General features: G+C 38.0%; 1 protein-coding gene across 1 annotated transcript in view; it reads right to left on the bottom strand.

The window, feature by feature from the left end:
* ZC2HC1B (zinc finger C2HC-type containing 1B) overlaps positions 1–27,249 on the bottom strand; it is a 66,122-nt gene that overhangs the window by 29,122 nt on the left and 9,751 nt on the right. The window contains exons 2-6 of the mRNA XM_017517742.1: positions 24,026–24,087; positions 22,262–22,381; positions 21,586–21,724; positions 10,628–10,767; positions 6,224–6,332 (exon numbers count right to left, since the gene is read on the bottom strand). Coding sequence (XP_017373231.1) covers positions 6,224–6,332; positions 10,628–10,767; positions 21,586–21,724; positions 22,262–22,381; positions 24,026–24,087 — 570 coding nt within the window. The remainder of the gene's footprint in view (positions 1–6,223; positions 6,333–10,627; positions 10,768–21,585; positions 21,725–22,261; positions 22,382–24,025; positions 24,088–27,249) is intronic.

The raw sequence follows: 27,249 nt of genomic DNA, 5'->3' as shown, positions 1-27,249 counted from the left end.
TCAAACTCCTGACCTCAAGTGATCTGCCAGTCTTGACCTCCCAAAGTGCTGGGATTACAGGTGTGAGCTAGCATGCCCAGTTCTCCCTAACTCATTATGTGAGGCCAGTATTATCCTGATACCAAAACCTGGCAGAGATACAACAACAACAACAACAACAACAACAAAAACTTCAGGCCAATACCCTTGATGAACATCAATGCAAAAATCCTCAACAAAATACTGGCAAACTGAATCCAGCAGCACATCAAAAAGCTTATCCACTACAATTAAGTAGGCTTCATCCATGGGATGCAACATTGGTTCAATGTAAACAAATCAATAAATGTGACTCATTACATAAACAGATCTAAAGACATGATTATCTCAATAGATGCAGAAAAGTCCTTCAGTAAAAGTTAACATCCCTTTATGTTAAAAACTCTCAATAAACTAGGTATTAAAGGAACACACTTCAAAATAATAAGTTCCATATATGACAAACCCACAGCCAATATCATACTAATTCAGCAAAAGCTGGAAGCATTCCTCTTGTAAATTGGCACAAGACAAAGAGGCTGTCTCTCACAACTCCTATTCAACATAGTATTGGAAGTTCTGGCCAGGGCAATCAGGAAAGACAAATAAATAAAGAGGATTCAAATAGGAGGAGAGGAAGTCAGACTATCTTTGTTTGCAGATGACATGATCCTATATCTAGAAAACCCCATTGTCTCAGACCAAAACTTCCTAAGTTGGTAAGCAATTTCAGCAAAGTCTCAAAATACAAAATCAATGTGCAAGAATTGCTAGCATTCCTATATACAAACAACAGGCAAGCTGAGAGCCAAATCACGAGTGAACCTCCATTCACAATTGCCACAAAAAGAATAAGATGCCCAGGAATACAGCTAATAATGGAAATGAAGAGCCTCTTCAAAGGGAACTACAAACCACTGCTCAAAGAAATCAGAAATGACACAAATGGAAAAATATACCATGCTCATGGATAGAAAGAATCAATATCATGAAAACTGACATACTGCCCAAAGCAATTTATAGATTCACTGTTATTCCCATTAAACCACCATTGACATTCTTCACAGAGTCAGAAAAAACGATTTTAAAATTTATATAAAATCAAAACAGAGCCTGAATAGTCAAGACAATCCTAAGCAAAAAGAACAAAGCTAGAGGTACTACCTGACTTCAAACTATGCTACAAGGCTACAGTAACCAAAACAACATTGCACTGGTACAAAAAGACACAGGGACCAATGGAACAGAATAGAAAACCCAGAAATAAGATTGCACACCTACAACCATCAGATCTTTGACAAACTTGACAAAAACAATCAATGAAGAAAGGATTCTTTATTTAATAAATGGTGTGAGATAACTGGCCAGCCATATGCAGAAAATTGAAACTGGACCCCTTCCTTACACTATCTGCAAAAATCAATTTTCAAGATAGATTAAAGACTTAAATGTAAAGCCCAAAGCTATAAAAACCATAGAAGAAAATCAGAAAATCTAGGCAATACCATTCAGAATATAGGCATGGGCAAATATTTCATGATGAAGACACCAGAAACAATTGGAACAAATGAAAAAATTGACAAATGGGATCTAGTTAAATGAAAGAGCTTCTGCACAGCAAAAGAAACTATCATCAGAGTGAAGAGACAATTTACAGAATGGGAGAAAATGTTTGCAATCTATCCATCTGACAAAAGTCTAATATGTAGCAGCTACAAGGAACTTCAACAAATTTAAAAGATAAAAACAACTTTATTAAAATGTAAGCAAAGGACACAAACAGACATTTTTTCAAAAGAAGACATACATGCAGCCAACAAACATGAGAAAAGTTCAGCATCGCTGAACATTAGAGAAATGCAAATCAAAACCACAATGAGATACCATCTTACACCAATCAGAATGGCTATTAAAAATTTAAAAAATAACAGATGCTGGCTAGTTAGTAGAGAAAAAAAAAAACACTTTTACACTGTTGGTGAAAGTGTAAATTAGTTTAACCATTGTGGAAGACAGTGTGGTGATTCCTCAGAGATCTAGAGGCAGAAGTACCATTTGACCCAGCAATCCCATTACTGGGTACATACCCAAAGGAATATAAATAATTCTATTATAAAGATGCATGCATGCCTATTTTTAGTGCAGCACTATTCACAATAGCAAAAACATGGAATCAACCTAAATGCCCATCAACGATAGACTGAATAAAGAAAATGTGCTACATACACACCATGGAATACTATGCAGCCACAGAAGGAATGAGATGGTATCCTTTGTGGGGACATGGATAAAGCTGGAGGCCATTATCTTCCACAAACTTATGCAGGAACAGAAAACCAAATACCATGTGTTCTCACTTATAAGTGGGGGCTGAATGATGAGAACACATAGACACATGGTGGGGAACAACACACACTGGGGCCTGTTGGAGAATGGGGGAAAGGAGGGAGAGCATCAGGAAGAATGGCTCATGGATGCTGGGCTTAATACCTAAGTGATGGGACAATCTGTGCAGCAAACCACCATAGCACATGTTTACCTATGTAACAAACCTGCACATCCTTCATATGTACCCCTGAACTTAAAAAGAAAATAAAAACCATTAGCTTGATAGACTAATAAAAAAAGAAAGAGGCCAGGCACAGCGGCTCACCTCTGTAATCCCAGGACTTTGCAAGACCAAGGTGGGCAGATCACTTGAGGCCAGGATTTCAAGAACAGTCTAGCCAGCATAGCAAAACACTGTCTCTAATAAAAATACAAAAATTAGCCACACATGGTGGTGTGTGCCTGTGGTCCCAGCTACTGGAGAGGCTGAAATAGGAGAATCCCCTGAACCCAGGAGGTGGAGGTTGCAATGAGCTGAGATGTTGCCACTGCAATCCAGCCTTGGTGGCAGAGTAAGGCTCTCTCAAAAATATAAAAATAAATAAAATTAAATTAAAAGAGAAAACACTCAAATTACTAAAATAAGAAATGAAAGTGGAGATATAACTACCAATCCTACAGAAATAAAAAGGATCTCATGAGAGTATTATGCAAAAATATGTGCCAAAAAATTGGATAACCTCAATGAAATGGATGAATTCCTAAAAAAAATACAACACCTACCTAAAGTAAATCATGAATAAATAGAATATTTGAATAGACTTACAACTATTAAGGAGATTGAATTAATCATCAAAAATCTCATGACAAAAAAAAAATAATAAAATGCTCTGGAGCTGAGTGCGTCACTGGTGAATTCTACCAAACATTTAAGGAAGAACTAACACCAACTGTTCTCAAACATTTCCCAAACATATTGAAGAGATGGGAACATTCCTGATTCATTCAATGAGGCCAAGACTACCCTGACACCAAAGCCAGATAAAGACACTATAAGAAAACAATGTCCCTTATGAACATTAATGCAAAAGTTATCAAGAAAATACTAACAAATCAAGTTCAGTAGCACATTAAAAGGATATATACCATAACCAGGTGGGATTTGTTCCTGAGATACAGGGATGGTTCAACATAGGAAAATCAATCAATGTACACTACATTTACAGAATAAAGAACAAAAATTACATCATCATCTCAACTGATGCAGAAAAAGCATTTGAGAAAATTCCACACCCTTTTATGATAAAAAAAATTCAACAAACTAAGAATAGAAGCAAACTGCCTCAACATAATAAAAACCGTATATGTAAAACCCTCAGAGATCACCATACTCAAGGCTGAACGACTGAAAACATTTCTTCTAAGATCAAGAACAATGCAAAGATGCTAATTTTCACCACTTCTATTTAATGTAGTGCTAGAAGTTCCAACCAGAACAATTAGGCAAGAAAAAAAAATTAAAAGGCATCCAAACAGGAAAGGAAGAAGTAAAATTATCTCTGTTCACAGATGCTATGATCTTATAAGCAGAAAATCCAAAGATATCACCAAAAAAACTTATTAGAACCAATAAATTAACTCATCAAAGTAGCAGAACAGAATGCCAACATATGAAAATTAGTTGTGTTTCTGTACACTAACAATGAACAAACAAAAAAAGAAATTTTGAAGACAATTACATTTATAATAACATCAAAAAGAACACTTAAGAATAAACTTAAGCAATGAGGCAAAAGAGTTGTACAATGAAAACTACAAAACATTGCTGAAAGAAATTAAAGAGGACATAAACAGAAATATATTCCATGTTCATGGATTTGAAGACTTACTATTGTTAAGATGTCCTTATTAACCAAAGCAATCTACAATTCAGGGCAATCCCTATTAAAGTCTGAATGTTTCTTACAGAAATAGAAAATCCCAACCTGAAATTCATATGGAATGTCAAAGGATCCCAAATAGCCAAAACAATCTTGGAGGACTCATGGTTCCTGATGTCAAAGCTTACTAAAAGCTATAGTAACCAAGACAATGTAATATTGGCATAAAGACAGGAATATAAACCAATGAAATAGAATAGAGTCCAAAAATAAACCCTTGTTTATATGGTCAAATGATTTTTGACAAGGGTGCCAAACCCATTGGTTGAATGGGGAAATCACATGCAAAAGAATGAAGCTAGACCCTTACCTAACATCACATATTAAAAATTAACCCAAAATGGATCAAAGACCTAAAACGTAAGATCTACAGCTAGGCTTAGCTTAGGCAAAAACATAGGAGTAAACTTCTCTGACCCTGGATTAGGCAAGGATTAATCCAATTTCTTTGATTTCTTGGTTGCCAGAGGCAACCAAAGAAAAATAGACAAATTGGACTTCGTAAAAATTTTAAATATTTGTGAATCAAGAGAATATCAACATAGTGAGAACTCATCTCTACAAAAAAACTAAAAATTATCTGGTCATGGTGGCACATGCCTGTAGTCCCAGCTACTTGGGAAGATGAGGTGTGAGGATGACTTGAGCTTGGGAGGTTGAAGCTGCAGTGAGCCATGATTGTGCCACTGCACTCCAGCCTGGGCAAAGAGTGAAACCCTATCTCAAAATCAAACACACACACATACACACACACACACACGCACACACACACAGACGTGCACACACACACACACACACACAAAGAATATCAACAAAGTAAAAAGGCAACCTCTGGAATATTTATAAACCAAATGGCTGATAAGGGATTAATATTCAGAATACATAGATAATTCCTAAAAGTCAACAACAAAATTCAAAAATGGGCAAAGGACTTGAACAGACATTTTTTCAAAGAAGATACACAAATGGTCAATAAGTATTTGAAAAGATGCTTAACCTCACAAATCATTAGAGATATGCAAATCAAAACTAAAATGAAATACTGCCTCATCCCCATTAGGATGGCACCTATGGTTATGTCTTGCTGTCACTTTGAAGAAATTACAGTCAGCCTCTGTTCCCATGGGTTCCATATCTGCAGATTTAACAACTACAGATGGAGAACATTAAAAATAAATAAATAAAACCCAACTGTATCAATAATTTTTTTAAATACAAAAATTTGAATATAGCATAACTGCTCACATAGCATTTATATTGCCTTAGGTATTACAAGTAATCTGGAGATGATTTAGTGTAGACAGGAGGATGTGAGTAGCTTATATACAAATTCTACACCGTTTTATATCAGGAACTTGAGCATCCACTAAAGTATCCACTAGATTTTGGTATCCGCCAGGGCCCTGGAACCAATCCCCTGTGGATACTGAGGGATGACTGTGCAGACAATTCTTGACTTACGATAGTTTGATGTAAGGTTTTTCAACTTTAGATCAGTTTATTGGGGTATTAAATGCATTTTGACTTAGGATATTTCTATTTACAATGGGTTTATCAGGATGTAGCCCCATCATAAATTGAGGAGCATCAGTATTTATTTCTAGAAAAGAAACTTTCCCCTTATTTTCAACACAAACATGACACATGGTCTTCTATTTCCAATCTCTTCAATTTTACTAGACTGGAGAACAATGGCTCTAGACTCTCATTGCAGTAATTGAATTTGACTTGTACACACTGAAAGTTGTGTAATCCTGATAAATTAAGAAATATTTCCTTTTAGCAAATAAGCTTTAACCTCTAACCCACATATCTTTGTAACAAAAAGCAACTGTGAATACCTTAGAGTTTTTGCAGACTACCAGGGAATCCCAAACCCAAGAGTGGTCTCCTCTGACCCCCATCATGTGAGAGCTGAAATGCATGCTCAGACTCACCTGACTTGTTTGGGACTTCATTCGTGACCACGAGGGCCCTGTTCTGCAGCAAAGCTCCCACGGCACTGGTAACAGTTGGTTCTTTTTTTGGACCCATCTGAGCCTTACCCTACAGAGAGAGAAAGAAAGGGAGACACAGAGGACACCCTCTGTAACCTCAGGTACCACATAGGAGGTACAGCTGTTTCCCCTTCACCAGGAGCAGACTGCCATCATCTGCAGGGACTCCCTGAGTCCTGAGGAAAGGGACACAAACCCTGCTTTTCAGTTAGCTTGGTTCGTGTCCTCCCAGCTGCTGCTCAAAGCCATATCTGGGTTTTCCTTCCCTTTCATAATTAAGCTCTTGGGGTTGCTGGTGGTATGCTTATCCTATAAAATGAGTTGTATGGAGACATAAATCACTTAATGTCAATAAGGATATGGTTAAAGAACATTTTGTTTTTTTCATTACACTTGAAGATTATTTTGTTTTTTTTAATATGAACAGAGAAGAAAAACAGATTGGCAGGCAGCAAATGTTTTAAGCATGAAATTCCAACATCCCTACGCCATACCCCTCCCTGCAGAGCAGCAGCAGCAGCAGAATAGCTATGTTAAAACCAAATAAGGGCCAAAAGGTTTCTCACATGCTCCTTTTACCTTGCTGTTGATCCCACCTCCAGTTCCATGGAAACTGCAGTATAAAGGTAACCTGTTACACCAAGTGAGAATTCTCACTTGGGCAAGAATGGCTGTGAGCCTATAGCAGGCAGCTCATCCCCATCCACACAAAGAAAGCTATTTTTAGAGGTCCATATTGGTCTCTTTTGGTTAAGGGTATGACACATTTTAAAAGTTGATTATGTTTAAAATAGAAACATATTTCGGCTGTGTTGTTAACAGCCCTTCAAAACTGAAACAACCCCTCCCTTCTTGCTCCATTTCTGAATAAGCTTCACTATTAGACAAGGCCCCAAAGGGGTGAAGCTGGCACAAGGGAAACAAATACGGCTGTTCAGATACACTCTACAGCGAGTGAAGGAATGCAGAAAGCAAGCAATTTTTCTTCTGTGTTCCCAATCACCACTCGGCTCTGGAAAACAAGGAGAGGAATGGGGCCAAGTCACTGGTTACACTCAGGACAGCCAGCTGGCCTTCTTCAGGAATAACAACACTTCCGTTTGCTGCTTCCCTGTGCTCTCTTTGGCCCCACTAAAGCCGACTAACTGGTAAGAAGAACCATTCGTAGAAATGTAACACACCCTTTACTGCTTTACAAAATGTAGGTAGACTTATACTTAGGAACTTTTCCATAATTAGGCTGTATTCAAGCCCAAAGTAGTCACATTCCTCCAAAAGTGTGGTGCCAATCGTATCAACTGGAAAAGGCTACTGGAGAAGGGGAGGGTGGGGTAATGTGGAGAGAGGAAGGGAGGAGTCCCTGTGTGCAAGACACTGAGCGGGGCACTTCACTTAACTATACGTTTCCCAACAACTCAGCAAGGCACACATGATTAACCCCATTTTATAGATGAAAACGAATCTCCAAGAATTTACGTAACTCGGCCAAGTTTACCTAAATTATAGAATCGAAATTCAAACCCTGGTTGGGTACGGTGGTTCATGCCTGTAATCCCATCACTTTGGGAGGCTGAAGCAGGCAGATCAGGAGTTCGAGACTAGCCTTGATAACATGGTGAAAATTTGTCTCTACCAAAATACAAAAATTAGCCAGGTGTGGTGGTGGGTGCCTGTAATCCCAGCTACTCAGAAAGCTGAGGAACAATAATCACTTGAACCTGAGAGGTGGAGGTTGCAGTGACCTGAGATCATGCCACTGCACTTCCGGCCTGGGAGACAGACTGAGACTCTGTCTCAAAAAAAAAAAAAAAAAAAAAAAAAAAAAAAAAAAAAAAAAAAAAAAAAAGAAAGAAAGAAAGAAATTCAAACTCTGACTACTAAATGTAGAATCCTGGCTTTTTCTACATTGCACTTCTTCCCATGCTATCTCAGATGACAAGACTGAATCTAGGCCGGGTATGGTGGCTTATGCCTGTAATCCCAGCATTTTGGGAGGCCAAGGCAGGCAGATCACTTGAGGTCAAGAGTTCGAGACCAGCCTGGCCAACATGGTGAAACCCCATCTTTTCTAAAAATACAAAAGTTAACCAGGTGTGGTGGTGGATGCCTATAATCCCAGCTACTAGGGAGACTGAGGCAAGAGAATCACTTGAACTCGGGAGGTAGAGATTACAGTGAGCCAAGATCGTGCCACAGGACTCCAGCCTGGGCAACAGAGTGAGACTCCATCTCAAAAAAAAAAAAAAAAGACTCAATCTATGAAACTATTTATCATAACCACCACCCCTCAACACACATATCTCCTCCCTCCCATGTTCAATTATCTACAGAGATTGTCTTCCTATCTGTTCAGGCTCTGGAGCTGAAAACCTTATAGTCAACCCTGATCCTCTTTTATTCTATGCCTAATCATTTTCTCAGTCTCATCAATTATTTCTTAGATTCTCCCTCCCACACAACCCTATTAATCCTCCTGTTCTAGGCCCTCATTTTTTCCCTGTTGTGGTGGGTCTTACTTTGTCTCCCATTAATCCATGTGGAATAGTAGTTGCAAAAGTGACCTTTCTAAAAAGCCAGTTGTATGCAACTCTAGTCTCCACTGTTCACCCAATCCACATTGCCTATAGGATGACACATGAGGCCAATTGGACAGAAAGGCCAAGAAAGCCAGTCTTCAGAGAGAAGAGAAGGCAGAGTATAGCAGGAGGAGGAGATGGGATGGCAAAGTGCAAAGGAGGACTGCCTGGCTTCCTGAGGACTTTCCAGCTCCTGCTTCCAGGCCTGAGGGCCTGGCTGTCCTTGATTTTAGGGCGTACATTCAATCAATTCCCTTTTCTTCCTCCCTCAACTGGCTTGAGTTAAAGCCCTTCTATATCTGGCTGCCTATCTTGCCTGTCTCTGTACCTCTTTCATAGGTACGCTATGCTTTCGGTGTGCCCCACCACCCCACAGATGGGTGCCTCCGGCCACAAGTTGGATGTTTTGTGCATAAAGCCCTTCCCAACCCCAACTCTAGGCTGGTGAACCCATTTTGATACTTAAGGGCAAAATGTTTGCTTACCTTTGAAGACTTCCAAGAATTGCAGTGACTTCTTCCATAGCCCTCCTATATATGCCAACTGTACCAGCTCCAAGTCCCCCTCCATTTTTCAATGACAAATTCTTGATCAACCAGTACCCAGCACGGTATCTAGTACATGGTAGATAGTCAATAACTCTCTAATGCTTCTGGGGATAGAGCTCAGGATCCATAGTCTGTGGGATCCGCTTTTGTTGGAAAGGGTCCCACCTCATTAAATACTCAGCTTTCTAAACAGGCTGTAGAGGCTGGGCATGATGGCTTACACCTAAAATCCCAGCGCTTTGGGAGGCTAAAGCGGGGAGATCGCTTGGGCCCAGGAGTCTGAGCAACATAGTGAGATCCCACCTCTACTAAAAATACAAAAAAAGTAGCTGGGCGTGGTGGCATGAACCTGTAGTCCCAGCTACTCAGGAGGCTGAGGTGAGAGGATCACATGCAACAGGGAGGTCAAAGCTGCAGTGGGCGGTGAATACACCATTGCACTCCAGCCTGCAATAAGACGTGATTACACCATTGCACTCCAGCCTGGGCAACAGAGTGAGACCCTGTCTCAAAAGCAAATAAACAAAAAACCAGTCTATATATATTTGAAGTATTCAGACCAACTTTCATAGCATCTAAGCCATGTCTATGAAACGAATAGTTTTTATGCTGTATTATAAGTATGTCCCTGGGACCTTTGATGTGTATGGAGCTGTTTTCTGGCTCCAGTTCTGTGGTTTGTAAATCTACTATCTTCTACTTCAGGTTGTTATTTTATTGATTTGTACCTAATTATAACAGCTGCTTCCATTCATCCACATATCCCTTTAACTTGCTGATTCTGTGGCTTTAAATAAAAGGCTGAAGACCCCTTCTCTACAGAGCAAAATACATGACCTGTAGGGCATTTGCCTTGTGAGTGAAACTCAGGCAGTTTCACTTCAGATTTGCAATTCTTTTCTGGGTGGTTAAGATTGATAACCATTGTTGGATAAAGAGTTTTTCCGTAATGCTATAGAAACACTATGTATTCAAGTCTTCATCCAAAGAAGCTTCAAATACTCCAGAAATATTTTTTTTCTACAACACCCAAAGATGCCATTAGCTAGAAAGCATTCCCCTTCAAAAGAAGCAAACTCCCATACGGATGAGTAATAGTGATCAGTTCTCTTTACCCTTACACTTCTTAGAGTAAGTAACTGAGGTTCTCTAGGAAATTCTACCTGCTCACACCAGGCATGCAAGGGCACAAAAGCCAACACCTGGGGAGGGACAGTTACCTGGGCTCTGGATGCTAATTTGGCTGCTGTCTCGGCTGGATTAAAGACTCGGCGAGAAGACTGATCCTTGCAGAAATTAATATGTCGCTTGGCTGCGGTTTCATTGAACCTCCTCATACAATATGGGCATTGAATATAATCTGAATGTAAATACAACAACAAATGGAAATTAACACTTCAAAAACAATTATAGAATGGACTACATGAAGTGAAATAAGGATATGATGGCTCATGCCAGGAATCCCAGCACTTTGTGAGGCTGAGGTGGGTGGATTACTTGAGCCCAGGAGTTTGAGACCAGCCTGGGCAACATGGCAAAACCCCATCTCTACAAAAAATTAGCCAGGCGTGGTGGTGTGTACCTGTGGTTTCAGCTACTTGAGAAAATCGCTTAAGCCCAGGAGGTCAAAGCTGCAGTGAGCTGTGATTATGCCACAGCACTCCAGCCTTGGCAACAGAACCAGAACCTATTTCAAATAAGTAAACAAATAAATATATAAGTAATGATATGAACTCTGCTCCAACATGAAAGAACAAGGTACCAAACTCTGGTTTGAGACTATTCCAAAGGAGGAGACGTGCAAGGGCTCAATTAAAGGACATAGCAAGGAAAAATGTCAGAACCTGTGTATTCATTTCAATTGTCTTCCCTTGAAATGTTTAAGTGATGTACTTTTCCAGAAAGAAAAGATTATACTTTAGAACTTCTCAACGAAATAAATTATTTAGTGAATCCTGCGTGAAGAAAGTAGTTCTTGGATCACAGAATATTAGTATTGATGGCACAGGAGGGCAAATTCAAAAGCCTAGGTTGTGGTGCTGGGTGAGTATTACAGAAGTTATGGAGTTACAGAAGGAGATGAGATGTTTCCAAATGTGGGTTTGGGAGATGTGAATGAACGGAGGTCAGTGGCATTGTGTCACTGGTAGAAAGACATACTGCTTTTGCAGTAGCTAGATTTTTTTCACTCAAATACTAAGTGAGCAGGCAATATATTCAGGAAGGAGATAGCAATAGGATAAAAGGTGAGGGCTTAAAAAATAGAAAAGGGAAAGAAGGAGGGATGATAGGAAAGTGTCACTAAAAACAGCTTTAGCTTCCAGAGATGCAATGGCCCAGGCAGTTCCTGTTGGCCTCAGGTTCTCTGTGGTTCTGTGTTATAGCTTTTGTTTAAATTCTTCTTTCATTTGCAATTACCAGACATAATTGGCTAGTGAGAGAAATGAAAAGTGGGAAAGAGCCAAGATCTTCTTAGAACATAGAGCTGCTCATAGCAAAACTAGGTTGCCACCTACCCCTCTAAATCAAGCAGGGATGGGTGTTTGCTTTGTTTTAGGTATCTTAAAGGGATAACATGTTAGATATCAGCAACATAAAATAATGCCCTCCCCCCAGAAAGGTGTGAAACTGCATCAGCCTCAAAAACAGTGTACAACTTGTGTTAGTGTACAATCAAAATATCTACATGTGTGGATAGATATTTAATGTAGTGCTGTTAAGAATTTTTTAAGCCACCTTTTTAAGCAGTTTGGGGAGTTTTCTATTTGAACAAATCATTTCCTAAAATGTATACTCATAAAATGTAAGAATTGGTAAGCACTTAGAAATCATCTAGTAGCCTTATCCTTTATTTCTTACTCCAGAAGGCAGTACCTCATCATTAATTTAATACTGACTGAGCATCTACTTGGTGCCAGGTGCTGTTTTACACCTGGGGATGCAATGTCTCTGAAATCAAGGAGTAAGCATTCTGTGACAGAAACAGATAAATAAACATTTCACACGGAGATAAATGCCTTGGAAAAAAAAATAATAACAGGACAGCATTGGGAAATAATAAAAAGCCCAGCGCTGGAGGTTGCCTGACTGGTTTTGAGCCTGAGTTCTTTACTTGTTATATGTGTGAACTCGGGCAAGTTACCCAACCTCCTTACGCTTTCATTTTCCCAGTACCTACATATCACCTGTTTCATTAGATTGTTGTGAAAGTTAACTGTGATGATGCACATAAAGGCTTGGCACAGTGGGTGGGGTGGAACATACTGAATGTTTTATAAATGCTAGATATTGCTATAAGGAAACAGGTTCAGCAAGGTTGTGATTCCAACTACCGAATAGAAATGAAACTGCCTAGGAAAAAAAGTATAATAGCAAGTGCCATTATCATTCAGAATTCACTTACAATGGTTTAAAAGAACCATCTAGAACATGGCTCTTAGATTGGTGGTTATTTCTTCATTTTGTCAGCTGGAAAGCCAGTCTTACACAAGAAATCCTGCAACCATAAACCCTACTCACATCAGGCAAAAACAATGATCATGGCAATACTGAGTTGCTTCCTTAAACCCACTTGTTCGTTCACTCGCTGCCACCCTTCTACGTATTTCCATGGAGACAGCAAAGCTGAAGTCTATTTCCCCGCCAAGAAAAATCTCAGAGATGCAATTACAGCTTGGTAGGTTAAACTGTAGAAGAGGAGGCACTAGGGCCTCTGGGACCCTACAGAGGGAACATGAGGCCCCACCAGAGGAGCAGAGAGCAGGCAGGAGAGGGTCCTGCGTCTGAGCATTCAAGATTGCTGGTTGTATTTATGTTGAACTTCACGTATTTTGAGAATTGTTGTATTTTCTGCAACAATCTGAACCCAGCATGACTGAGCTACAAGCTCTACCCTCAGCTCAATTGGAGTCACCTGTCTTCCTCTATCAATAATGTTTTCATAAAATCACTATGTCCTATTTATTTCAATAGGTAATGATTTTAAAAGTCAGAGTACAAATGAATTCTTATGAGGAATATAGTGGCCAGATCTCACAGAAAGGTGGAAAACCAAGCATCGTTCTAAAATGCAAATACTGTACTGTGTATCCATGTCTATATGGCCATATAAAATGGTGACTGAATGTCCCAGGCGTCACAGAAAAATAACAATTATAAATATTCTATATCACTCTCTGCATAAACTGTCACAGTATCCTAGAAATTTAAATCATTAACAGACTTAGCTAAGTCACTATAAAGTAGAATATAGGCATGTCTTAAAAACTAAGTCATGAAAATAGGGAATAATGCTGAGAAAGAAAGGGAAATTACTGGCACATTCATGCAGGTTAGGCCATGTTATAGATAACTCTAGTTGTATGTATATAGATTCTCCAGTACTTAAGCCTGAGAATTCTGGGCTAATGTAAAATCCCTGCATAAACAAAATCATCAAATTGTGGTGAAAATGTTGAGAGTGCATATAATCATTTTGTTTGTTGCATAAAATTACATTAAGGGCACAAGAAAGAAGTTAATTATAAAATTATATGTTAGCATAGAAATACAAAGGGAAGAAAAATAAATTGAACATTTGGTGAGGCCTTGCAAAACAATTTTTTTTTTTTAGAGAAACAATAATCCCCACATTTTAGATCCAAGTCACATTTATATCCAAGTTGGATCTAAAATGTGAGAGAAATTCACACAGCAGGACATCCGACATGGTTGTACTTATTCAATTAAAGAACCATAAGGTAGCCATCAACCGTGTAGTTTCTGATCCCGAAATGAATATATTTCTCATAAAAGATGTTTTTTGTTACATGAAACTTGTTGCCAAGGTACTTACATGATTACTAAAATCATAGCACATATCTTTCTACTGAATATCTTAAAACAATACATTATTTAAGATATATTTTCATTAGCACTCAATAACACTGAAGCAAATATGAGGATTATTTTCTGGTATAGAAGCTCAGATGATTTATTTTCCAGATGATTTCTAGTAAGATTATACTGTGGCTTTTTGCTTTTGCACTTTCCTAAATGGTCTTTTTTGAGGAATAATTTACACACAACTAAATGTGCCTATTTTACACGTACAGTTCAATGACCTGTGACAAATGTATGCATTCGTAACCAACCCAATTAAAACATAGAACATTTTCATCATCCCAGAAATTCCTTCATGCCTTCTTTCAGTCAATATTTTGCAAAAGCCAGTCTCAAGCAACCAATTATCCATTTCCTGTTACTATTCATAAGATTTCCCTGTCCTATAAGTTCATATAATAGAACATCCATGTTGCTGCATGTATTTCCTTCTTATTGTTGAGTACTAATACATTTGTAAATATTCCACACTCTGTTTATCTATTCAGTTGTTGATAGACATTTTCAGTTGTTTCTAGTTTATGCTATATAAATAAAGCTATTCAAGTAAATCTTTTTTATGGACATGTTTTCCTTTTTTGTATAAATATCAAGAAATGGAAATGCTGTATAGGCTAAGTGCATATTTAACTTATTAAGAAAATACCAGTGTAAAGTGGTTGTACTATTCTGTATTTCTATCAGCAGTGTATAGACTTCCAGTTGGTCTACATCATAGCAAACACTTATAGCATCGCTCTTCTTTTTTCGTTTTTGAGACAGAGTCTTGCTCTGTCACCCAGGCTGGCGTGCAGTAGCACAATCTCTGCTCACTGCAAACTCTGCCTCCGGGTTCAAATGATTATCATGCCTCAGCTCCCAAGTAGCTGGAATTATAGGAGCGAGCCACCATGCCCAGCTAATTTTTTTGTATTTTTAAGACAGACAGAGTTTTGCCATGTTGGCCAGGCTGGTCTTGAGCTCCCGGCCTCAAGATAATCTGCCTAACCTCGGCCTCCCAAAGTGCTGGGATTGCAGGTATTGTATTGTCAAGTTTCTAATTTTAGCCACTGAAGTGGATGTGTAGTGGTATCTCATTATGGTTTTTAATTTGCATTTTCCTAATGAAAATGATGTTGAGTATCTTTTCATGTGCTTATTGCCTATTATTTTGTGATATGTCTGTTCAAATACATCTCTTGAGCTTCTCTGATTGGGCTGGCTCCTTATTATTGAGTTTTCAGAGTTCTTTATATGTTCTTGATATGAGTTCCTTGTCAGATATACATATTATGAATATTTTCTCCCAGTCTGTAACTTGCCTTTCCATTTTTTTTTTCTATATTGATCATTTCCTCAGATCCAATCCATTTTCTTAAGCGTCCAACTGAAATTTTTAATTTTGGTAAGGCCCAATTTACTAATTAAAAAAATATATATATTAGTGGATTTTGTGTCCTCCCTGGGAAATCTTTGTTGAACTTTAGTTGTAACAATTACATTAGGTCAATGATCCTTTTTGAATGAATTTTTATATATGGTTAATATAGCTTAGATATTGTCCCCTTCAAATCTTATGCTGAAATTTATCTTCAGTGTTGGAGGCAGGCCTAGTGGGAGGTGTTTGGATCATGGGGGTAGATCTCTTATTAACAGCTTGGTGCTGTCCTTTTGGTAAGGAGTGAGTTCTTGCTCTATTAGCTCCCATCATAACTTATTGTTAAGAAGAGCCTGGGCTGGGCTAGGGCTCATGCCTGTAATCCCAGCACTTTGAGAGGCTGAGGCAGGTGGAGTGCTTGAGCTCAGGAATTTGAGACCAGCCTGGGCAACATGGAGAAACCCCACCTCTACCAAAAATATAAAAAAATTAGCTGGGCATGCATCTATGGTCCCAGCTACTTAGGGGGCTGAGGTGGGAGAATGGCTTGAGCCTGCAAGGTTGCCACTGCATTCCAGCCTGGGCGTTAGAGTGAGACTCCCTCTCAAAAAAAAAAAAAAAAAAAAAAGAGCCTATCACACCTCCTTCCCACCTCCTTCCCCTCCCTCTTGCTTTCTTTCTTGACATGTGATGCCTGCTTCCCTTCACCTTCCATCTTGATTGTAGACTTCCTCAAATCCTCAAGAGAAGCAGATGCCAGTGCCATGCTTCTTGTACAACCTGCAACTGTGAGCCAAATAAACTTCTTTTCTTTATAAATTACACCGTCTCAGGTGTTACTTTATAGCAACACAAATGAACTAAGACAATGGTACAAGAATCAAGGTTTACTTTTCCATATGGATATCCAGTTGTTCCACTATTATCTGTTGCCAAGACTAGCCTTTCCCCCAGTAAATTACCTTGGCATCTTTTAAGAAAATCAATTACCCACAGATGGGGGTGCCTATATCTAGATTCTATTTTCTGTTAAATTGATACACCAATACCAAGTTGTCGCGATCACTGTCATGTTATAATAAGTATTGACATCAGGTAATGTAAATACTCCAACTTTGTGCTTTTTAAAAAACTATCTTGCCTATTCCAGATCCTTTCCATTTCCATAAGAGTTTTGAATCAGCTAGTCAATTCCTTCTTCTTTTTATTTTTTTATTTTTTTGAGATGCAGCTTCGCTCTTGTCACTCAGACTGGAGTGCAATGGCGTGACCTCAGCTCACTGCAACCTCCGCCTCCCAGGTTCAAGTGATTCTCCTGCCTCAGCCTGCCAAGTAGCAGGGATTACTGGTGCCCACCACCACGTCCAGCTAATTTTTTGTATTTTTAGTAGAGATGATATTTCACTGTGTTGACCAGGCTGGTCTTGAACTCTTGACCTCAAGTGATTCACCTGCCTTGGCCTCCCAAAGTGCTGGGATTACAGGTGTAAGCCACCATACCCAGCCAGGTAGTCAATTTTCTACCCAGCAAAAATAAATTCTACATATTTCTATTAGAATTACATTGAACATATGTTAATTTGGTTAGAATTGACATCATAACAGAATCTTGAGTCTTCCCAACCAGAAAAATGGTAAATCTCAGCTCACTGCAACATCCATCTCCCAGGTTCAAGCAATTCCCCTGCCTCTGCCTCCCGAATAGCTGGGATTACAGGTGTCCACCACAGTGCCCAGCTAATTTTTTTTTTTTTTTTTTTTAGTAGAGACAGGGTTTCACCATCTTGGCCAAGCTGGTTTTGAACTCCTGAATTCCTGATCCACCCACCTTAGCCTCCCAAAGTGCTGGGATTACAGGCATTAGCCACTGTGCCCAGCCTTAAATTTCATTTTTTAATTGTTTATGCCTAGTATACAGAACTAAAACTCACTTGTATATATCTTATATCCTGAAACTTTGTTAAGTTCACTTTAATTGCAGTAGCTTTTTTGTAGTTCCTTTTTATTATTATTATTTTTTTTAAGAGATGAGGTTTCACTATGTTGGCCAGGCTAGCCTCAAACTCCTGACCCCAGGTGACCCACCCGCCTCAGCCTCCCAAAGTGCTGGGATTATAGGCATGAGCCACCACTCCTGGCCTGTAGATCCTTTTAATTGATTTTTCACCTTATTACACTGAGCATTATCAATAGTACGGTATTGAATAGAAGTTGTCAGAACGAATATCCTTGCTTTTTTTCCCGATCTCTGTAAGAAAGTGTTCAGTTTTTCACTATTCAGTATGATGTTAGTTAGCTGTACATTTCTCAAAGATGATCTTTATGGAGGAAATTCCCTTCCAATTCTATCTTGTCGAGAAGTTTTGTTTTGTTTTTTATATTGTTTTTAACATGTAAGGTGTTACACCTTGTAAAAGGCTTTTTCTCTATTGAGATGATACGCTTTAAAAAATATTTTGTTAATTTGATGAATCACATCATTTTCTTCTTTTGATTTAATTTAGTCTCATTTGTTCTTTTTCTAATCTTTTAAAGAGAATGTTTAAGATAATTGAACTAAACCTTTTCTAATGTAAACATTTAAAGCTATAAAATTCCCTCTAGGAATGAATTGAGCTGAATCCCACAAAGTTAGATGTTTTCACTATCATTCTGTTAAAAATATTTTGTAATTTCTCTTGTGATTTCTTCTTAGATCTATGGGTTATTTAGAAATGACTTGTTGATTTCCAAATATTCAGAAATTTTCTAGATATATTTTTGTCATACATTTCTAATTTAATTCTCTTCCATCCAGATAACATATTATGTATGATTTCACTTCTAAATTTGAGACCTGCTTTGTGGTCCTGTATATAGTCTCTCTTGGGTGACTATTCCATGTATACTTGAAAACATTGTGTCTTCTGCTGTGGGTATGTGTCATAGGATAAGTATAAATGTCAATTAGGTCTAATTGGTTACTGTTGTTAAACTTTTCTATATCTGTACTGATTTTCCTGCTGTATATTCTATCAGTTACTAAGAGAGGAGTGATAAAATCTCCAAATATAATTGTGAGTTTCTCTGCTTCTCCTTTCAGCTTTGTCAGTTTTTGTTTCGTATTCTTAGAAGCTCTGCTACTAGGTACATAAACATTTAGAACTGATAGGTCCTCTTGATGTACTTATCTTTGGAATCATCATCTGTTAATACTTGCTCCACAGTTTAGTTTGTGCTATATTAATATAGTCATTCTAGCTTTATGATAATTGTCTGCGTGTATATCTTTTCCCATGCTCTTACTTATTTGTGCTTTATACGAACATGTTTTTCTTATGTTTTTCTTATGGAAGACTTATAGTTGGGTCTTGCTTTATTATTCTGTTTGACAATTTCTGTCTTTTATATGGAGTGTGTAGGCCATTAATATACAATTATGCATATGGTTAGGTTTAAGTCTACAATCTTGTTATTTGTATTTATCCCACCTCTTATTTGTTCCTTTTTCCTCCTTTGGATTGAATTTTTTTTACATTTTTATCTCTACTCCATGTATTGTCTTATTAGTTATATCACATTTTGTTTAGTGGTTACTCTAGAGTTTACAATAGGTATCTTTACCATACAATTGTCTACCTTTAAATGACACTATACTTATTCACATATAATGTAAGACCATTGCGGTATATGTCCATTTTCCTTACTCAACCTTGTGCTAATGTTTTCATACATTTCACTTCCATGTTATAATACCCACTATATGCTGTTATTTATGCTTTAAAAAGTAACATGTAACCCATAGCTGATATAATTCTTAATGGAAAACACAAGACAAGGATGTCTACTTTTGCCACTCCTATTCAATATAGTACTAAAAGTTATTTAGGCATGAAAAACAAATACAAGACCTATTAATTGGGAAGGGAGAAGTAAAATTATCTCTGTTTCAGATGACATAATCTTATTGTAGAAAATCCTATAAATTCCACAAAAAACTATCAGAAATAATATTATAAATGAATTCAGCATGAGTTATAGGATACAAAGTCAACATACAAAGATGTTACATTTTTACACACTGAAAATGAATAATCTGAGAAGAAAGTTAACAATTCCATTTATAATAATGTTAAAATGAATAAAATAATTAGAAATAAATTTAACCAATGAGGAGAAAGACTTGTACATTGAAAACTACAATATTTTGCTAAAAGAAATAAAAGATGTAAGTAATAGAGAGACATCTCATGTTCATGGATTGGAAAACTTAATATTATTAAGATAACAATACTTCTCAAAACATTCTATAGATTCAATGCAATCCCTAACAAAAATCTCAATATAATATTTTTACATAAATAGCACAAAAGTCTTAAAATTCATATGGAATCCCAAAGGACCCAAAACAGCCAAAACAATCTTGACTGTATCTTGCAGGACTCAAACTTCCTGATGTCAAAAGTTGCTAGAATGCTACAGTAATCAAAGCAACTTAGTACTGGCATAAAGACAGCCATAGAGATCGATGGAATAGAACAGAGAGCCCAGAAATAAATCCTCAAACATATGGTCAAGTAACTTTTGATAATGATGGCAAGATTATTCAGTGGAGAAAGGAAAGTCTTTTTAACAAATGGTGCTGAGATAACTGGCTATCCACATGCAAAAAATGATGTTGGAAACTTATATTACACACAAAAATTAACTCAAAACTGATTTGAAAAATCTAAACATAAGAGCTAAAACTAAAAGAGAACGCATGGGCAAGCTTCACAATGTAGATTTGGTGATTAATTTCTGGGTATGTCATCAAAAGCACAGGCAACAAAAGAAAAAACAGATACACTGGACATAATCACAATTAAAAACTTTTGTATATTAAAGGCCATTATCAAGATAGAGAAAAAACAGTCCACAGAATTGGAGAAAATATTTGCAAATCATATATTGTTTCTGATAAGATTACTGTTGATATATTAATGATCTTATATTAATAGTTATTTTAATCTCATTGAGCTTCTAACCTTAACTACCAGCTTACAGAAAGATGAGATAGAGGAAAAAGTTAAACAATATGATTAAGTAACTAGAGAAATACAGAACATGAGACACTCTAAAAGATAAATAGCCTGGTAGGGGTATTGTTCAAGATTTAATAAAGACTGAAGAGACAGCAAAAGGCAATATGTATACTGTGATTGGAGCCTGGACTGTGGCTGAATATGGGTGAGAAGAAAGCTTTAAAAAATATTCTTAAGGTAATTGGAAAACATTAATATATATCAGGTGTGATAATAGTATTGTGATTATGCAGGAAAATGAACTGATACTGAAGAGATGCATACTAAAATGGCTAAAGATAAAGCACTAATGATGCTTAGAACTGACTTTTAAATGGATCTGCCAAAGAAAAGAAGAGAGAGAGAAATTATGGCAACAATATCAACAATTGCCAAATTTCAGTGGAGGGCATCTGTACTATTCCTTCCTCTTTCTGCAGATTTTTAAATTTTCAAAATAAAATGTTTTCAGTAAAAAAACTGTGAGCCACTAAATTGTACAGCTTCAAATGGTTAAAATGCCAAATTTCCTGTTTTGGGAATTTTACATGGAAAAAAAAAAAAGAGCTGTGGGTATCTGACACAATGGGGCTTTTGCAGAATTGTTTGGGTTGCTCTGCATAGCTCCATGTGCATCAGCTATGAGGTGTATGGTGTCCCTTGGAGTTAGGTAATACTACAGCATAACTACCATGGTGTTCTCACATTGAGACAGAGTTAGAAAGAAACACAGAATCTTTATGTAGAATTAAAAAAAAAAATAGGATGTTTACTTTTATATAATTAATAAAATTACTTCTATATAATTGTTATTGCCAATTTCAGAGTACATATAGGGCATGATGATTTGGTCAAAAGTCAAGCACAGCCTCAAAAGCAACCCAAAATATCCACACACCTGGGTTCAAGGATGGAGGAGGTGGAGGTGGGAGGGGTCGGCCTTCTTTAATGGCTAGCATACACTGCTTTGCTGATTGGATCGCATTAATAAAGTCTTCGTGTTGTTGTCTCCAGTTAGACTTCCTCACAGGTGGAGACTGGAAAAAATAAAACCAACAAATAACACCCTAGACTATATACCTCTCCAATACAATTTTTTTTTTTTTAAAGCTGGAATTTGAATTCAGAGGAAACAGGACTGTGAAAATTGGAGAAAAGAAGAGTTTGATTCTCAAAAGCACTACTAAAAGAGGTTTGGAAAATACAGTAATATAATTTGCAAGCTCCAACAGTGAGGGAAAACACAAAAGAAAAATCAGAAAAATAAAGAAACTATAAAACTTTAAAGAAAGACAAATGTAAGGTTAAAAGTGACTTTCTTCTCAAGTTAATTGCTAGATTTAGAGCCACTCTACTGAAAACATGAACAAGATTATTTTTTGCTATATCTGGAAAATATCTGAAATATATTTGAAAATCTAAGTGAGCAAGATCATAAAGAAAACAGTAAAGGTGGATTATAGTTACATTACATTATGGCATTAGCAAGCAAAAATGAAACCAGAAATCCCAGAAATAGGCCTCAGAGTACCACAGAATGTAATAACAAACAATAAAGAAGATATCAGGAGTACCTTAGATTGTGGAGTCTTCTTCACAATAGGAATGTCAGTGCCCTGTAATCTTTGCTTCAAAGAATTGAAAGGTTTACGCTTTTTGTTGAAGAGTTTTTTACATATTGGTCCATGCCTTTTCTAGAAAACAAAGGGTGGGGATTGGAATTTTTTAAGTGCACAATCGCAGTTTTTAACACTAGGTGTACCTAGACAGCCTCCACTACGGGACTGCGTTGCTCCTCAGAACCTAGTTCATTCTCTAACAGATCACAGCAGAGCAAATCCATCTGCTCTTCTCATTCGTGTTACATATAACTAGATACTGTGTTTGAGCACAGACAGTAAAATGCCTTATAGTTAAAGAGACTTCACATTTGGGTTTATATATTTAACTCAAATGTGGACAGTATGCTGTTTACTCCAACCAGTAGTCCTTTAAGCATCAACATTTCTGATACAAAAACTGAGGAGCTAACATGCAGAGCTTTGCCTGTGCACCACCTGTATGAAATGTGCTATTGTGCCACTATGGGACCTTTGCCCTCTCCCTTGATGTATATGTGACATGTAATAGCTGCCATTGACACAGTAGCTTTGTCAGACCCCACAAAATACAAGCTCTGTGAAAATCATTGCACCTGGCTAAGAACAAGCCATCCGATTTTAAACTAAAAAAGAGAGAAAGATCAAATCATTTGATCAATACCCTAGAAATAGGATTAGGAATGAAACTCAAAAGTGTCCAAGAGGGACTTGACATTTAGAGATCCCTCTGCAAACGGAAGCTCTCAGTTCTCAAACTGATTGTCAGGGGGTGCAGCTCCAGGCTGGCAAAACCAATGACACACACTGGTGGGCTACAGGGCCACAACCAGCTCTGCAAGCTCTCCCTCCAGTTTCAGGAAGCTCTAACCACAGTTAACTAAAAGACAGCTGTTTCATTTTTTAAATTCCCCAGAAAAATAAAACCTCCAACCTCATTTTATAGTCTTTTCCCAAAATGTAGTCAGGCTTCCAGTCCACATCCTTTAAGTTCCATATGTCTCCTTGATCTAAAATGTCCTGACTGACAGCTGAATTACCCTCTTAGATTTTCTTTCTGAAAAAACCATCTTTCTTGGGGACCCCTGTATATTATTGGGGCATACCACCTATTTGATTCCCTAATTTTGAAACAAATCAAGCTTTTATTCAACTTTATAGCCATCAATCAAGGGACTTGACATGTAGTTAGCTTGAATCTGGACAATTAGATCTTGGAACAGGCCTCATATCCATGTATCATTTTGTTCAACTGGTATAAAAACCCTGAAATTAGAAGATTCTGTATACGTGGCAAAGCAGAAAACAGGAAGGTTAAAGGACTTGTCAGGATTAGTGACAAATTTGCGGCTAAAAGCCAAGTTTCCAGATGTCCGAAATTCAATGCTCATTCCTCTTGACTAGCTAATTTCCCTGGTGCTTTGGCCTTGAAATTTGAATTTTTGATGCTTAAAGAAAAGGCGGAAGAGCCAAAACCTCTCAAGGGATCATTGACGATGCCAAGATACTTCCATCTGGCATCATTTCAGGAGGACCATGTTTAACAGGGTCGCTTTTGAATGAGGCAGCATCAATCTGCCTCAGTGTTCTCTGGGCCCACCAGCCATAGATTATATACTTTTCCTCTTCCCTGGCTTCTCCTCCACATCTGTCTTTAATCTTTGCACTGCCGCCTCCTCACTGACTTGACAGTTCATTTAAGTCCAACGAAACACATCTACAAAATGTCTTTATGTTTACCAGAACATCTGCTGCAAAGCGTCTTCCACAGACTTCACAGGGAAATAACTCCTGATTGCCATCTGTGTAAAATTCAAGAGCACATTATGTTAGTTTCATGGAATTGCCTGGCCGAGAAGAAATGACTGACTGGCGGTGACCTCAATAGCTTGATATCCTCACTCTCTTTTACCTCCCCACCAACTGCTTCTTCCCCTTGGGAAGCCCCTGTGTAAACTTACCTGTGTTTTCCTTTTCTGATATAAACTTCTCACTTCACTAAACAAGTAAATTCCGTATCCTTCAGGCAATCAGAATATAATTATTTGATTTAATTTTTAATACACTCTTAAATGAAGTGCCTGATAACTTTGCTTGAGACATAAGCAAAAAATACCTAAGGTCAGTCATAAATAATCCAGCGGTAACATCTTTAGGATTCCTACTATAATGTAAGTTCTGTGAAGGCCGAGACTGTGCCTATTTTATCCCCAATGCCTCCAAGTACTTGACCCATAATAAGGTACTCAATAAATGCTGGTTGAATGCATGGGTCAAGCAAGAATTGAGTTTCTAACATAGGAACAATCATTCATTCAATAAGTAGATATTGGCCATATGCAATTCTGTGGAAATATTAGGAGAAATCATACATGGGACCAGCATAGAAAAAAGTATGCAGATAATTAATGACATAGAAAACTATCATGAGAAAAGCAAAATATTATGAAATTCTGGAAAAAAAGCTTTTTTATATTACTTCCTTTCGGTTCATCAGGAGTATGTAAATATTTAAAAAGCACTTTTATCAAAGTTATGACGTCTTAGGTTAAGAAAAAAAGCAGTTTGAGGTACGAGCACAGATTTTATATTAGACCAATCATCTGGGCTTTACATGAAAGGAAAGCAACACAGAACATTAAATTGGAAGAACCTAAAAAGAGCCATGGAAAATGGATGTGACAAAGGTGAGGCAGGGTGAATGGGCTGTGGGTATAGTGGGAGAAGAGTGGAGTTTAGTGAAAAAGCTACGGGTGGGCCAGGTGGCTCATGCCTGTAATCTCAATACTATGGAGGAGCCGAAACAGGAGGACTGCTTAAGCCTAGGAATTCGAGACCAGCTTGGGCAACATACGGAGATTGTGTCTCTACACAAAATAAAAAATTAGTTGGACATGGTGACTCATGCCTGTGGTCCCAGCTATTCGTGAGGCTGAGGTGGGAGGACCACATGAGCCCAGGAGGCAGAGTGAGCCATGATCATAACACTGCACTCCAGCCTAGGAGACAGAGCAAGAGTTTGTCTCCCCCACACCCACAAAAAAAGCTGAAGGTGCAGACCTGAAATGGAAAGGAAAGAGGAGATTGGAGATTCTGTGTCAGAGTCAACAACATGATTAGATTTGTGGCAGGTAGGAGGTGGCAAAGGAAGAAGAATGCTTGAGGACTATTCTACATTTAGAGGCAGAGGGATGAGAAGATGCTGGGGCTGTGAGATAGAAATAGCAAACTTGAAAAGAAGGGCCATCTTAGGAAGAAAAAATGACTTCAGCCTTGGAAATACTGAGTTGACATAGAGTTGTCCAGCCAGCAGGATGGAAATGAGGGAGTTCAGGGTTAGAGACACAGATGTAGCCTTTGAGGAATGAAGTAAAGGCATGATACTGCCAGGGAAGAAGTCATGGAAAGAGAAGTACAGAGATGATCCTTAGGGAAACTTATATTTAAGGGCCAAGAAAATGATGATGATAAGCCAGGAGGAGAAACAGGAGAGAACAGGGTCATGGAAACCGAAGGAAGACAGTTTGAAAAAGGAAGGGCTAGTTAACAGGAAGCAGATGGGCAGCCTGCTACAGACATTGTTGATTTAAATGATTTCTTCTCATATCTGCTAATTGGTATTGTGTTTTCAACACAGGCCATCCATCACAGCACACAGAAATACCTCTTGCCTTCCCTGTTCTTTTGTGTTCTTTTGTCACAGTTTGTAAAACTGCATCTAAATCTAAATATATATATATAAAATATGTATACATATTTTTACCCAAGGGTACTACAACCTGAAACTACTCATCTTGATTATAAAACTGCTGCTGCTCTTTCTAAAACACTAGTGAAGGGTAATCTATTTCTATTAATATGACAATAACATTTGTGTGTTTTCCTATGTTATCTCATGTGATCCTCACAGTAACCCTAGGAGACAGGGTTAGTACTATTTGTATTTTACAAATGAGATAAAGTAGGCTCAAGTAGGTAACCTCTCTAAGACTGGAGGTAGTAAGTGGTAATACTGAGACTTGAATTTGGGTCTTTCTCTTTCCAAGTATTAAGACTATTAATTTAACCATCACCACAACTAGAGATATGTTGGTACTCCCCTGCAAAGCAAATAGAAGTCCCTAGAGGATCAATGACCTTTGGTTGAAATCAGTGAGTTCAATGAGTTTAAAATACTGACAGATACAAATGATACGATTCAATTCAATACTTGGATACAAATGGACCACCACATTCTGAACCACATTCAACTCAGAAGCTTGACTATAAGGAACGAAAGGAACACCTACCTAGCCAGCTGCATCAAACATGGAGATCAATGAGGTCTGCAGTGTTTCTATAAACTGAATCACATGGAATATGTGATTGCTAGAACCTTAAAAGAACCTTTGAAACTCCCAAAATGCCTTTTAATAGGTGAAAGGTTAAACAAACAGTGGTATATCTATAGCCTGGAATACTACTCAGCAATAAGAAAGACCACTTTTTTTTTTTTTTGCCCAAGCTAGGGTGCAGTGGGGTGATCATGGCCATTATAGTCTCTGCCTCCTGAACTCAAGCAATCTTCCTACCTCAGCTTCTTGAGTAGCTGGTACAAGCTAGTTTTTTATTTGTTATAGAGACGAGGTTTCACTATATTGCTCAGGCTGGTCTCAAACTCTCGGACTCAGGTAGTCCTCCTACCTCAGCCTCCCAAAGTATTGGGATTGCAGGTATAAGCCACTGTGCCCGGCCAAAAAGAACACCACTGATACATGCAACAACCCGGATGGATTTCAATGGTGGGTGAAACAAGCCCATCTTCAAAGGTCACACATCTGCACAACATATTCAAAAATAACCGGCCGGGCGCGGTGGCTCAAGCCTGTAATCCCAGCACTTTGGGAGGCTGAGGTGGGTGGATCACAAGGTCAAGAGATCGAGACCATCCTGGTCAACATGGTGAAACCCCGTCTCTACTAAAA

Source organism: Cebus imitator, unplaced genomic scaffold, assembly GCF_001604975.1.
Source record: "Cebus imitator isolate Cc_AM_T3 unplaced genomic scaffold, Cebus_imitator-1.0 Scaffold642, whole genome shotgun sequence".
Classification (NCBI taxonomy): Eukaryota; Metazoa; Chordata; class Mammalia; order Primates; family Cebidae; genus Cebus; species Cebus imitator.
This window is presented reverse-complemented; position numbering and strand designations above follow the sequence as displayed.